The sequence below is a fragment of the Stegostoma tigrinum genome, chromosome 11 (genome assembly GCF_030684315.1).
Source record: "Stegostoma tigrinum isolate sSteTig4 chromosome 11, sSteTig4.hap1, whole genome shotgun sequence".
Taxonomy (NCBI): domain Eukaryota; kingdom Metazoa; phylum Chordata; class Chondrichthyes; order Orectolobiformes; family Stegostomatidae; genus Stegostoma; species Stegostoma tigrinum.
The window spans coordinates 30,514,462-30,530,222 of NC_081364.1; the positions used below are offsets into that span (position 1 = coordinate 30,514,462).

The window sequence follows — 15,761 nt, forward strand, 5'->3', positions numbered from 1 at the left end:
TCTGCCCTTATTTCACTCTCTAGTTTGAGTCAAGGTTCTCCTTGTGCCACATTTCATTATATAGCTTAGAAGAATAACAAACAACAGCCTTCCAATTTATGTTAATGTCTGTATTTAATTGGCTGCAAATTGGTATGCAGGTAAGTATGGGGGGTACTGTGGCATGGTGGTACTATCCTATCTCTGATCCTGGAGGCCTGGGTTCAAGTCCCACTTAGTCCAAAGTCTGTCATAACAGAGTTGATAAGGTTGATCAAAAATATCTGTAAAATTGGACTAGTATCCAACTCAGTACATTAAAATTTCATGCTCAGAATCTCACGTTAAAAGGCAAGGTGGTGACCAAGCAGTATTATTGCTTAGCTATTAATCCAGAGAACCAGATAATGTTCTGATGACTTGGGTTGAAATCCTACCATGGTAGATGGTGGAATTGGAATTCAATATGCATGGATGATGTGTGGATTCTCATGGCACAGTGGTACAATCCTGGGTTCAAGCCCAAACCCTACTCCAAAGGTGTGTCATAAAAGAGTTGAGATTTTTAAAAAATACCTACAGGGAATTTGTGCAGAATGTAGTTCTAATTTTTACTTTCAGCAGTTGTAGACAAATTCATAAAATTATGGATAACGCCTTATTATACACTCTTAGAAAATGTATTTGAGCAATGAGACTTCTGTTTAATTAGTGTAATAGCAGATGTCTTATTATTTTAATATGGAATACATTTATCGTGGTAGTAAATATGGACTATCAAATTTTAACTCGCATCAACTAATTGTTATACTTGAATTTCTTCATAGTCTAAAACTGTTTTTAAGAAGGCTTAATACTGGCGTACAATGTTTGCCATGATCACCGAACTACAGATTGAGGTAATTCCAGAAAGTGGAATAAACAAAGCCATCTGCACCATGTTATATCTTGAAACCCTCATTGAGAAATGAACATTACATTTTAATTCATGCTTATTATGATAAGTTGTGCATACTGGAAGACGAAAATGCTTGCAAACTTTCAGCATGGAAATACAATGGAGCCAGACTTGGGAATGTGCAAGTCACTGCTTTTGAGCAGCTGAAGAGCGAGATAGAGAATGAATCTGTAAAAAATGGAGATGAAGGGTATGTCTCTCCATGTTTCTCCCAGCTACTCAGAAGTCAGCTCCTGGTGGAAAAAACATAAATCAGGTTGATAGCCAATCACTGAGAACTCAAAGGCATCTGTATTAAATAACTGTGGTCTCAGTTTTAAAATCTAACACCGAAAGTACTTTTAAATCATGTGACTTATTTATTTCCTGTTTATCCCAGATATTCTCTCCATTTTAAAAAAGATTACCTGTCACCATGTGTGTGCTTGATGTCATGTTTTATTACTATTTTTTCTCAGCATTAGTAGATAATACAATTCTTTTTTTCATTCAAGCAAACCTTGTAACTGCATCCTTAATTTTCACTAGTGCTACATTTTAATAGAAGTGTGATAGTTATATACTGTGAAGTATTGCAAGTATTTATTGCAACAGAATGAGGAGTGGGATTAAAAAGAAAGCAACTGATTTGCTTTTTTCTCAACTGGTCATAACAACTTAAAAACCATTATAGTCATTGGCTGTGAATTTCAGGAAATTGTATAATACTTCTGTAATTTTAATAGTCTATGATTCTTGAGTATTGCAGGTTTGCTGTTTTAGTTTGCTCTATGGCTGCTGATAAAAATGAGAGGTAAAACTTTTCCATCTTAAATGTACACATTTTTAGGCTCGTCATACCCAAAATAGCCACAGCTTTTAATCACTACTGATTAATTGAACTGATAGATGACTTGTCGTCTTTGTAATTGATGATTCTATTTTGGAAATACATGAGCTGCGACAAATGGTGCAGCACAAGGATAAGGTTATATGGCTGCAACTGATGAAGGTTACCTGAGCTCAAGTCAGCCTGAAAATCTCTTCACAGTGCAAGAATGAAAATGACCTGGTGCTGATTACATTTTTGGTTGAAATATTTTGATAAATGATAGTCTGAATTTCTATTCTCATATGGACACATGTTCATTGCAGCAGGGAATACATTGTTCAATCGAATTCCTTATGCATGATATTTGCACCTGAATCTTACTTAGTAGGTGTTTGGAAACATAATGATGTATGAAAAACAGAATGATAGTGCTTTCAAGTTGCCAGGCACCTTGAGCAGCAGCTTTCTTCACTGGGTTATAGACAATCAATAATAACGTCACTGCTGCTTCCACTCATCCTGTAACATCCACTTTCAATGAAAATGAGATGAGGTGTAACAGTCCTTGAGCACATAGAGGACATTCACATCATGGAAGACATTTGATCTGCAATTAGCTGGAGGAGCTATTGGACCACTTCATTATTTTTACCTATACTGAATTCTTTTGTTACACTGAGTAAATTTTCCTCCTCAAACATTTTTGGGCAACTTTCTAATGGAATGCTTGCTGCAGATAATCTTGGTGGAAGGCATGGCCCATTTTGCCAGCCATACCCTCTTGTTTAGAGTAAGCTGTATAATGCCAGAGTCTATTTCTGGAAGTAGGGAGGACATTAAGGAGCACAATTGTGAAAATATGCTTAATTTATATCCCATTGATTCATCTAACTCCTTTCCGAAAACCTCAGAACATGTTTTTGCTTGCACGGCAATTGAAGCTTTGGTGCTGCATTGTTGCGCAAATCGCAATAGTAGAGAATTTTATTGCAATTGTAATGATTGCACTAATATTTCCTTGTTAGCTCATTTCAATGATTATTCTAAGTTTCTAATGGTTCAAATCCAATTAATATATTTAATAATATGTCATATAGTTTTAATATATTTAATAATAAATAACTCTCATCACTTCATTTACCCCATCATTTGTCCACTGGGTGGAATCTTCCCAGGCCCTGAGTGATGTGGACTATGGTAAGTGATCTGGGGGAATTGTGTGAGAATTGTGTCTGAAGCCTTTCCCAATGATGTGAGCGACAAGTCACTTTGCCAACAAATGTGTGGACATTGAGAGATGGTTTTCGGTAATGAGCAGAGAGAGACAAAAATAGGGATTATTGTTCATTATCACACCCATGTCATTACCGAGTATTACCTCATTAATATATAATTTGTTATTCTACCATACATAGGATAGAGATGAGACACTGTTAGAGGACCTCCCCATGGGTCTGGCCCTTGACCTGGCCGAAGTGGCCATTAACCGGTGCAGGCAGCAGGGTGTAGAGAAAATCTTTCTATGTGACTGTGTGCCCCGCCTTCATGTTTACGTCAGTGCTCAGGCATCCACCTAGAGGAAGCATGTGATAAAGGGCTTCAGACACGAGTTGCCATCACAAGGGGTGTGGTACATCATCACCCTTGACAATGTTATTTTGAGTTAGTAAGTTTCTGTTCACTATAAATAAGTTTCCATTGACTGGTAGTTTGCATTTTTTAGAGCACTTCATCAGTGCTGCCTAATAATTTTTGTTAATTTACAGTTTAAAAAAGTGGAAAGAAGACACTGAGAATTTCCAACATGAAAGTCAGAGCGGGTACCTGGTGACTCCAGCTTGCCATCTTGGACCCCCAGCACCAATTTCGCAGGGCATGCTCTACGGGCAGCAGCCATATATACCCCACGTCAAAGGACATTGGCATCTGACACATACTAGCCTTTCCTTGCCATCATATACATCTCTGAACCACCTACAGCACACTGCTGCACTATAATGCTGCACTTTGGAGCACAGTGGCGACTAGCATTGTTTTGCTGATGCAGGGACACCTTGTATGCAGCAACAGGCTCATGGATTGGATCAGGGACATCCAGCGCTGCTGTCTTGCTGTCTTAGTGTTTGTCCACTTATTGCCTACCTGGATGCTGACAGCATCTTTGCCTTGCCTTATCCTGTTGCATCTTGACTCCTCTGCCTGAGCTGAAGACTCACCATACTGCTGTTTGGACTTGCCTTTTAGCACAGACACAAAGGCAGGAAACTGGTCAGCAGTCATTCACCAAGGGAGTGAACATTTTGCGGTACAGCACCACGCTCTGTCATTCTCACACATACATTGTGCCAGAGCTAACACACCAAACATACGGCATGCGCTGCAATCAAATGGCCATATCTCAATGATTAATTGATTAGTTCTCACTGAAGTCTGGGGTGTGGGGTTGGGAAGTACCCATAAGTCAGGGAGTCCTAGCATAGTTAGTCTCGGGCTCTGTGTGATATCAGTCCAGTGGCTTGTACAGAGTCAAATGTCCGGTCAGTCATCAAAATCAGGGAAGTTGCTCCTCTGCAGTTATGGTGTTGGGTTATGGTAGCCCTATGGATCTAGTGTAACCAGTCAGGTGAGTTGCAAGGGAGTAGTTGGGGCCTGGACAGATATCAGTCAAATGTCTGTTACTTGTTCAGGAAAATACTTTGTTCAGTGATAGAGGGGCTGAAAGTTCAAGTGATGTGAGGCCCTTCAAAGGGCAACACCGTTAATCATACAGCCATACACTGAAGTGAGAACACCATTTCTTGTGATGTTTAGGCATGGGCCTACTGTGTGTAGCCCCCACTCCTTGTGTCAAGCATCCCTGACCATTTCATGTGGGATAAAAGCTGAACAGCACTAATGACAATGATGAAATTGTAATGTCTGTGCACCTAATGGGAACCTCTTCCTTTTTGAACTGAAGTTTTAAGAGAGATTAAATTATCTGGTATTTCAGAAAACTACTGAAAGTATAATGTCAAAACCATTTAAATGTTGTCAAAGTAGAAGTCAACTGTGATTTACTCATTACCTGATCAACACCTTGGTTCATAGGACAACATCTGCAATGTTGTATTTACGGCTAGACAGACATTTGCATATGCATGATGGTGAGAACAGGATACACATTTACAGATTGGAGAAAGGGCATTTAATGAATTTTCACTCATGCCACCAGTGTATCTTCAGAAGGTCTTCCTTCTTTCTCTACCACGCCTCAATGTGAACCCATGTTCCACAACTGGGGTGGATGGACCCCATCCTATTGAAGAACTCAATGACTTTAGAGGTCTGGTTGGGTGACCCCTGATGCATATTTGACCAGAAAGCCCAGATGTGCTGACAGTGTCCTTGCCTGATCAGGTCCACGCTCCTCAGATTGAACTCCCACAAGGCTGAAGGTGGTAGGCTTGCTGGAGGCTACTTTTAAAGAATCCTGTGAGGAAATTTCTGGGAGAACTTTGTGTGGTTCCTGCTCCTGTCCTGTCCAGTGCTCAAAAGTCTCCTTTTGAGGAAGAGTCACCTGGAGTGAGGTCAATGTCCCTCAAGCCCCTATCACCTTGCTGTTGGTGCGGAGGACCAAATGTCTAGTATAAAGAAGTGCAGGTTTGTTCACACATCCTGCAGACCCCTGAGACAACTGGACCTGGCTTTCCATGGTGTCACGGAGGCAGTCAGGTGGCTAAATGCCTGAGGTATTAGGTTCCCAAGCATGTAACTGCAGCCCTGCAGCCTTTGTGTCAGAGTCAATACTGTGTGTAGCTTCATCAGTTTGTGTCAAGCTTCTCAGTGCCCCGCCAAACTTGTCTACTGCCTTTTTTCTGCTTCTGCATTTGTTTGAAGTCCTTAATTGCTAACAAGCTCCTGCCAGGGGCTGAGTGCACGCTTTGCCTCTGGTAGTACTCTGGTTCCCAGAGACCCATTGTGTGATGTTCTACCAGCATGCACTCCTAGTGCTAATCTCACTAAAACACCCATCAACCTGTCAGTATTTGAGCTTGTGTGGGGTGCAGGAGACAGCCGTACCACTGCTTCCTGAGACATCTGAACTGTCCTCCTCAGAGGTGGTGTCTTGTGGGGCAGTCTTCTCCACCATCATCACCATGGAAATGTTTCTTGCACCTACAAAACACAAAGGAGAGAATACGTCACCACCAATGGGTATAAGTTGTGTCATGTTATTGAATATATTCATAGTGTGAGTTATAAGGAACAATTATCAGTGCATCTTATTTGGTTGTTGGGACGTGAATTTGGAATGGTCCCAACTTTCACCAGCAATCACTAGGATCATCAACATGTCTGGAGCTGATGAGTCAAATGTAGGGCACCACAATACCTGTCCTGGCACTAACAGCCATATCATCAGCTGTTTCCCCAGTATAACTGAAAAGGAGAGATTGATGAGTTGAAAGTGAGTGGAACATCTCTTGGTCAGGGAAGGGTATTGAGGTGCCTCAAGTGAGGAAATAGACATTGCAGAGAGCTTGCGGGGTTAGTGTGATTGGGTGGGTGAGAATGAGTGAGGAAGGATGTTGCGTGCAGTAATGAGAATGTTGGAGCATGACCCTTGGTGTGAGGTGGATGCAGTAGCAGAGATACAGTGACTGTGAGGTATAAGAGAGAAGAGTGTAGCCCTGGTGAAATAGAAACTTCATTGACTTTGAGATAACGAAGACTTGAGATAACGATGCTGCTTGGCCTGCTGTGTTCATCCAGCTCCATATTTTGTTATCTCAGATTCTCCAGCATCTGCAGTTCCCATTATCTCTGATACAACGTCATTGACTTTCTTTGGCACTGCTGGCCATTCCTATGTACTGTCCTGGAGGGTGATCTCGGTTCAGGCTGACAGTGTTTGCTGACATGGCCTCCTCTGGCAGTTCTCAGAGACTCTTCATCATCCTGTTCAACAACAACGCAAAGTCCCTGCCTGTAAAGCAGGGTGCAAATGTCCTGTTGTCTGAGGAATTGCATTCAGCCCTACAGGTCAGCTCCAAAATTCCTGCAATTTTCCGGATATGGACCTGCCTTTTAAAATATGGCTTCAACATCAGGGATCCTAGAATATGTCAGTCTATCCAGGTAGTGGTAAGTGCATCCATTTACAGTAAGTGGGAACGTTGGGCTAGCATTGAATGAGAGGAATACGATCGGGGTAAGGTTGATGCTTAGCAAGTCAGATTGGGGCAATCATGTCAGAGAATTCAACAGGCCCCATGGAGAGAAAGCCTCCATTAGCCCTGATGGAAATGACACTTAGCCAGAATACGGCAAGATTTAACCAAACATTGCTGCAAAGTGTCCTGCCTACAAAATGTGCAGTAGCTTCTTGTTTATGCTTCTTCAGCAGCATGTCCTTTACAGCCTCCAAGGAAATTGGAAGTAGATTCATTGCTAGACCACACACGCAAGTTCCACACCATATGATACACTGTTCTGACTTAGAAATGCATCGCCATTCCTTCATCATCATTGGATCAACGTAATGAAACTCCCTACCTAACAGTAGTCTGTGTATAATTGCACCACAAGGATCGGAGTGATTCAGAACATATTCCTGTCATGTTCTTAGACGCAGCTGGGGATGGGCAAGAAGTTCTGGTCTTACCAGCAACACTCAAATCTCATGAATAGAAATAACTCCCTTTGCCAGACCATCACCCTCTTCTTTCCAACGTCACTGATTCTGACTTGGACAAACTGCTTCTTTTCTTTGCCTTTCTATGTTTCATTCTGGATGCTTTGAGATATCTCCTACCCCATCACCAGGTTGACAAGACAACCATCTGGACTTTCAACTATAACTGTCAAGGATAGTCTGTATCCCCCAGGTTTTCTAATTACAATAGAGGGTAACCGGTGTCCTCTAGTTTTCTAATTATAGTCGAAGATAACTAGGGATTTGTAGGCTTTCTGATTACAGCAGGGAATAACCTGTATACCCTAGTTTTCTAATTACAGCAGAGGGTAATCTGTGAATCTCTAGTTTTCTAATTACAAGCTTTTTTGCTGAAGCCACAAGGACACAGGGTTGATGAGAAAGGTGAGGGGCACGTTGTAAGATTAGGCGCAAATCTCATTATAAGAACGGCACTGGATTGACAATTACATGATAAATTGATTTAAGGAAGTGAATTTATTGAAAATTAAAGGTTTTTTTTATTTTGGAGCATTAGTCTTAAGTGTAGTCTAATAACATTGATAATATTTTGTTAATAGTCGAGATTTTAGTCATCAGACATTTGTAATAAAACTATAAATATATGTGGATTATTAAAATGCTTGAGATAACGTTAGCATCATAAGTATGCTTGAAGTTTAACTGGTTAGGTTAAAGTTCAAATTTCTTCTAAAAATCATGCTATTTAATCACAGGCAGGGTCTGGTTATCTCAGTAATCCAGCATGTGGTTCAGAATAATTTCTGTTCCAGCCGAGGTAGACTCAGGACTTGACTTCTTGCTGTGCCTCTGAAAATGGAAAGCAATGACAGACCACTGCGGACAAAAAATACCAATAGCCCAGGATGCAGCCTCAGCAGTCGATAATCCAGCGTAAAATCTTCAAACTACTAACACAGTTGGGCAGAAAAATGGAATATTATGGTTAATTTTATTTTTCTTGGCATTGAAAGATATCTCTTGATGCATTGACAGTGCTGACTTGGTGTAATTTTATTTGTGCAGCTGAAAATAGGTTTGTCGTCAAAAGTAATCATTTTGAGGGTGTCCAATCCTCTAGCTGAGAGGTATCTGATCTAAAATAACTGAAAATGTCTTTGAAAATGTTGAATCAATTAATAATTTCTTTGATGTATATTCGATTTTCTAAGAAATTAACTAATTGAGTGTAATGGGAAAAGAAATGTCTTTTAAAATGCGCTTCCTAGTGCCTTGCACCTTGAATATTTTGCAATGAGAGAAATATGTGGGATTTTACCATTCTAATCTGAAAGCAGGCTCATTTTGTGAATGAGGATTGATTTTAACAAGTTGAATCTTTAACCAGGGAAAAAAAATTGTGGTAAATATTATGGTGAACAGTTGTGGTTGTAACTTACATGTTTAAAACCTCCCAAACCTTTGTGCTGCTTTGGCCGATTCCACCTAATTATGCTGCTATGGCCATCAGAACCATACCCCTCCCCACCCTGTTCATTATATCTCAACTATATAAAGTAATATGTAACTTTACATGGCTCAATTATTTCCAGCATTTCTGCATATCTCTTGGAAGCACAGAATACTTGTTGGAGACTTAATCTGTTTATATTTCCATGTTAGTATGAATTAAGATGTCTAATGTTTTATGCTGTACAATATTACACAGAAACATAGAAGATGGGAGCAGGAGGAGGCCCTTCAGCCCTTCAAGCCTGCTGCACCATTCTTCACGATCATGGCTGATCATCCAACTCAATAACCTAACCCTGCTTTCTCCCCATAACCTTTGATCCCATTCATCCCAAGTGCTATATCTAGTCACCTCTTGAATACATTCAATGTTTTGGTATCAACCACATCCTGTGGTAATGAATTCCACAGGCTCACCACTCTTTGGGTGAAGAAATCTTCAGGATGGCACACTGGCTCAGTGCTTAGCACTGCTGCCTCACAGCGCCCGGGACCCAGGTTTGATTCCACCCTTGGGCAACTGTCTGTGTGGAGTTTGCATACTCTCCCTGGTCTGCATGGGTTTCCTCTGGGTGCTCCAGTTTCCTCCCACAGTCCAAAAATGTGGATTGGCCATGCTAAATTGCCCATAGTATCCAGGGATGTGTAGATTAGGTGTGTTATAGGAGGATGGGTCTGGGTGGGATATTCTGTGGGTTGGTGTGGACTTGTTGGGCTGAAGCGCCTGTTCCCACACTATAGGGATTCTGTAACTCAAAACTGCCTCTTCACCTCTGTCCTAAATTATCTCCCCCAAATCTTCATGCTAAGACCCCTGGTCTGGTCACACTCACCATCAGGAACATCCTCACTGCATCTACCCTGTCTACCCTGTTAGAATTTTATAAGTCTCTATGAGATCCTTCCTCATTCATCTGAACTCTAGTGAAAACATTCCCAACCTAATCAATCTCTCCTCATATGTCAGACCCGCCATTCCCGGACTCAGCCCAGTAAAGCTTTGCTGCACTCCCTTGTGAGCAATAACCAAGTATAAACATCCTGCTGACTAAAACGTAATGCTATTGTTTTGTTATGATCACGCATTTCTTCTATCTTCCACATGGATTTCATTTTACTGTGATTAACCAATACTTTTATTTTGTTTTCAGTATGAATACTTCAATGCTGTTTTAATAAATGAAAAAGATGAAAATGGCAACTATGTTGAACTTGGGAAGGAATTTATTTTGGAACCAAATGAACATTTTAATAACTTGCCAGTTAACATCAGCTTAAGTGATGTCCAGATCCCAACAAACAAGTACAACAAAGGTATGTCAGAATTTTATATTCTTTCTGTTCACTTTATTTAATGCTAGCACTTGTAATTCATATCAAAAAGCTAATTAGTGTCAGAATTTTTAAATTATGTTAATTCTTATTTCTAAAACTGTATGCATTACGTATCAAACAGAAATCAACACTCAACCAATAACAGTACATGGGTTTAAGTAAATTCCCTAAATTTATTCCAGTTCATACTGGTAGCCATTAGGACAGCCATCTCCAGAATGTGGGCTGTGGTATTCTTGCTCTGGATCTTCAATGCACCTATGTTACTAATGTAGCATAACCCTTGGTAAACATGCTTTAATCACAGTACAATAGTTAATCCTTTTGTGTATATGTCGTCATGTTCATGAACACTGCTTACATTGAATAGTTACAGAATTCTATGTTGACCCCTGACTATAATATAAATAGCAACTAAAATAGCGGAATTTTAAGAGTGTCATCTGTTCTCTGGGTTTCAGTGAAGGCTCAGAATTTATCAAGATTGTCCAATATAGATCATGATGCTGCACAAATTAACTTATCGCCTCACAATCACACAATTCTACATCTGATCGGGGAAAGAAAGATAACATGGAATATATTAAGTGTGACTTAATTTTGTTTTTATTTATTAAATCATTGATTTCTGAGAAGTGAAATTTTGTTTGTCAAAACTCTTGCTTTATTTTGAATTGAATAGTTATATCACAGCTGTAAATGATCATTTCTCTGCCAGAAAATGTGTTAGTTCCCTGTAGTGAATTGTCACTTAATGTTCTGATTTGCAAGGAACGTTATGAACATTAAAGAAATTACCCATGAAATGAATAGAATATAACACTATTGCTAGAGTACTACAGACATTGTTGCAGTCAAGCGGAACACAATTTAATTTGCTTATATCTTTGACATTTGAGACTTATACGTCCTTTTCCACTCATGCAAAAAAACTTGTATGATAATTTTCCTCACCTTGAACATATTTACAACAGGGCCCATTGTAGGAAAAAGTGCTTTTATAGAGGCTGTCCACTGCATAATCCATTCTAGAAGATTGTGATTTTAATAGTATCATTAAGTTTCAGTGCGGCTATGAGGAATATTTTGAAAAATCTATCTTTTAGCTGCTCATGGGCCAATGATGAGTCTGCTCATCAAAAGACAAACATACTGACAGTATTGTAGATGAATTAACCTAAGCTGCAGTAGTGCTTACTTTTTGTTAAAAAAATTACATTTTCACCAAATTTTGAAACATGTCAGACACAAGTGGTAGGAGTTTGGAACTCCATAAATGGCATTTGGTGCTAGATCAATTGTAAATTTTACAGCTGAGTTGGATAGATTTTTATTATCCAAAGCTTTTGAGTGATGTGGAGATAAGAGCAGCATCTGGAGTTAGTTTACAGATCATCTGTGATCTTATTGATTGGCAGAACAGGCTCGAGGTGCTAAATGATCCACTCTGACCTGAGGTTCTAAAGTTCCTTTCTGTGTTCCTATGAGCAAGATTTATCTTGGTCAGCCTATAGTTAAACTTACAATTCTATCGGTTTTTCTGTAAGTTGGCTTTCAACTCCAACAGAGCAATTTTTATCTTCCCTTTGTTAATAGACAAAGGTTTCAAGAATTTAATTCTGACATTCATATCTAAAACAAACTTTACTGGTACGTTAGTACACATGCAAAAACATCTGGCTTTTTCTTCAATATATTTAATATATCAATCAATATGTTTAAATCTTTTCCAAAGCCACCCAGTGTCCTTTAACTGCAAGAACCATATGTGACTCCACAATACCTTTTGATATCCAAACCATTATAGTGTTTCGAGATAGTCACTCCATACCTTTCCCTTCCTTACAATTTTCCATCTTGAAACACATTCCCAGAGGGCCAGTGAAATCTAATGCAATGGCCTACATTTTAGAATCCTCTGTGGGTGGGTGTGAAGGGGATGCAATGGGAGGGGAGAGGCTTGTCTGAAATTTTTCAGAGGGATTAGAGGAGTTGTTGAGCAGCCCATCTGCCCTTGGGCTGATATCTCATCATGCCAGTGCTAGTATGTTACCCATGGAAGGGCTCACCTGCCTGCGCACACCACCACCACCACAACCCCCCCCCCCCCCCCCCCCCCCACACACACACACACAAAAACCATGTGCAAAACCTATGAAGCAGCTTTAGACAGAGTTGCTTGTGCTCAGAAATGTGCTGGGCAGGGGGTGCTTTGGGTGGCGAATTTGGAGAATCTCTTTTCCGGGGCCCCTAGGTGCTACCCCACCAAGGTCATCCTCCTCTTTAACATTCTTCCCAGCCAGACAGCTTTTCATCACAGCCCCTCACACCAATCACTTCCCTTGCCATGGCAGGTCAGCAGACCTCAGCGAGAGTGCTAGCTTTAGACCTGTCTGTAGTCCTTAGCATGGTGGGCTGCCCGTAGTCCTAGCAGAGGCCTGTGTACCTAGTAACACTGCTGGGACTACAGAGCTATTTGATTGACTGGCAGCTCTCTAAGGTAGAGCACCCTACTGAGATAGCAGTGGAATCATCACCTTTATATCATGAACAATATTAATTTGCTGTGGGGCAGCTCTTGGCTTTGTGGCTGGGCTTTTTCATGTCATTTTAGCCAATGGTGGGGTTGGCAGGGACTACAGCAGCCTGAAAGATACAGCCCTATGTATTTGATGTTAAGTCTTTTGGCAACTGGGATTTCCATTTCTAAGACAGCATGCATGAGAACCTGCTCTGTAAATGTGATCTACAGTGGAGAACCTCGCTTACCAATCCTTTATCTCAGGAACTCATGCTCAGTGACCTGGTAATTTCTCATGCTCACGGTTGTCAGGTGAATTCACATTAAGAGCAAAGACAGCTACAAATTGTAATAAAGTACATGACATTTTCAGATTAAGTAAAATAAAGCATCTTGGATAGATTCCTCTGCCTCTGATCTTTTTTCCCCTGACATTACCCAAGTGGTGAATCACAGCAACTTCCGCTCTTGGGCCCAATATTAAATTCTTGGCCTGGGGTCCAACTGGTGAATCAGATTCTGATTTGCAAAGCTAAAGGGCAGAGCTAAAATTAGCTACGTAATTTCATATCCTGACTCATTGCCAGCAGCTGATTGGCATATTAACTGCAGTTCCCATCACCTTTGATAGATGTAGTAGATAGTAACCTTGAACATCATGTAGTCAGACCAAGCAAGATAGGTGTCAAAGCACTGGTGACACATGCAAAATCTGCTATGGATATTGAAGCATCAGACAAGCAACATGTGCACGTTAACACCAGGACTGTTCCTCGGATCCAATTCATTCATTATCCACGCAATGTTGTAAAGTATACAGATTAACAAAAATAAGTCAACTGTAAGATCTGTGATCAGTTCTACAGTTCTACAGGCAAACAGCCTGCCCTGCAAAGCTAAGTGTTAAATTATTCTTTGGGCTTTGAAGAAGCAGCAAGGCAACTCTTTAATCCAGGTTGCAGCCACCCTGGGACCCTTGAACACAATTATAAGTCTGTAGTGATTGTAACAAGATCAGCCAGATGAACCTCATAGAATAAGAGTTCAGTGATTGGGGCTGGCAGATATAAACAGGAGTGTCAGAGGTTCTGCTAACCCTGCGAGCTGGCCATGAGGAAGCTGGACTAGTGTCAAGTACTATGCACGTGTAAATAACGGTGACTTGGTGAGTAGATACTTGTTTCTGTAGGTTTATTTCAGAGTCCTTGTGACTTACCTTTCCAATGACATGGCCTGTCTGGTTTAGTTTAATTTGGGAAGCTGCATCAGAAAGCCAGTTTATAGCCCTGCATCATCTTACAATGAACCTGGTGAATGTGTGTGAGAGCTGCTTCAGCAGTTCATTTTATCAAAAAAAGCCAAAACAGATTCTGCCTTAATCTTCACCCTACAATGACAAAATTCACATGAGCTGAAAAAAATACTTGTGAACACTTTTAGTATCTTTAATGTTTGATATTTTGAGAGCATTCTCTGGCTATGCGCCATCACAATCTGCATCAAACTGATAAATACTTCATGACATTACCCCAGGGGTAAGAACTAAACTAGTCATAAAATAAATTAGTTTTTGACCAGTTAGTTTTATGATTGCTTATGCCAACATCTACCTTTAATTGCCTTTTCAGAAAATGACCTAGCTTTGACTTGTTTCTCACCTAACATATTTGGAAAGGTTTACCATTCAGTAGGTCAAAATATTTGCTCAAATAGTGGAACTCTGTTTTACATTTATTATACAGTGCTGTCCAGCATATCTTTCAAATAGTATATTATGCCAGAAGAAAAGTTTTATTTTTCTGTCCAGGTTAGGGCTCAAATATTCTGGTTCAAGAGTAGTCAGAAACTGGACATGTCGTACAAGATACATGTTGGACTTCCTGGAAATCCCAGTGTACTGCCTACGTGGTAATTGCCTGGGAAATTTAAACTCTTCATGTGCAATTACCCAACAGCTGGAACTCTCTGGAAAATCCCCAACTCTGAGTTAGATTTGGAGACCTCACAGGTTGCAGCATTACCTGTCACAATATTTAACCAGGAAAATATACAAATGTTCTAACTCCTGGATTACCATAACACTGACACAACAATCAATCACATTGACTCCCCACATCACTGACCCCCTTCTTGGACACCCTACACTTCATCCACAATGGACTCCATCACCTCATCACTTGGACAACTGACCCCATCCTTGTTCATGGACACCTGACCAACTGCAACCTTCTACAGACACCAAAACCTGAAAGACTCCAACCTCTCACCCTTCTTGTCCCAACGTGTATCCTTCCTGCCATCTGCCCCCTTGTTGATTGGCATCCTAAACCCCTCACTCCTTGCCAGTCTTTCATTTATCTAGCACCCTGCCCCTCACCATGAGCAGTCTGCCCCTTACTTAACCACTTGTCAATCTACTCCCTCTCCCACTTGGTGTACACCTGTGCCTTTACTCGGTAACTGTCAAAGGGCTTTGGGACCTTTAAATGCCTTGTGTACTTGAATATGGCCCGATATTGCTGTAACAATGGGCATGTTTTTACTTCCAACACTGGTTCAGTGCTGAGTGCATTCCAAGCCAGTTTCCAGTGACAGAGCCAGACTCAGGAGCCTGGCTGTAAAAATCACTGACAGGTGAATGGGCAATCTTTAAAAGCATTACTGTTGATTGGACCCTTTCCAATGATAATCAAATGATTTGGACTTAGATTATTTTTCTGCTTGCTAACTTTTATTTAATGAAAGAACTTTGGAAAAATGCATCTATGTGTTTGAACGTTGATTTTGATTTTTAAACACCACTTCTGAATTAATCTTTGGAGTTATTTATACACTTCTCAAAGCTTCAACCAACCAACCAAGAAATTAGAGACAATTGGTTAAAAGTCTTGGCCATTACTTTTATGACTCTGTCTAAGAATATAATTCATTTTGAAGACATATATAGGTTTAAATTCGATGGTGTCTGTCAATGGGAATAGAATTG

The 15,761-nt window shown here is 40.4% G+C and overlaps 1 protein-coding gene across 6 annotated transcripts in view; it reads left to right on the forward strand.

Annotated features, from left to right (window-relative positions):
* cacna2d3a (calcium channel, voltage-dependent, alpha 2/delta subunit 3a) overlaps positions 1-15,761 on the forward strand; it is an 807,750-nt gene that overhangs the window by 332,214 nt on the left and 459,775 nt on the right. For all 6 annotated transcript variants that reach the window (XM_059649881.1, XM_048547899.1, XM_048547901.2 and 3 more), the window contains one exon: positions 10,071-10,233. In XM_059649881.1, the coding sequence (XP_059505864.1) occupies positions 10,071-10,233 (163 nt within the window). The remainder of the gene's footprint in view (positions 1-10,070; positions 10,234-15,761) is intronic.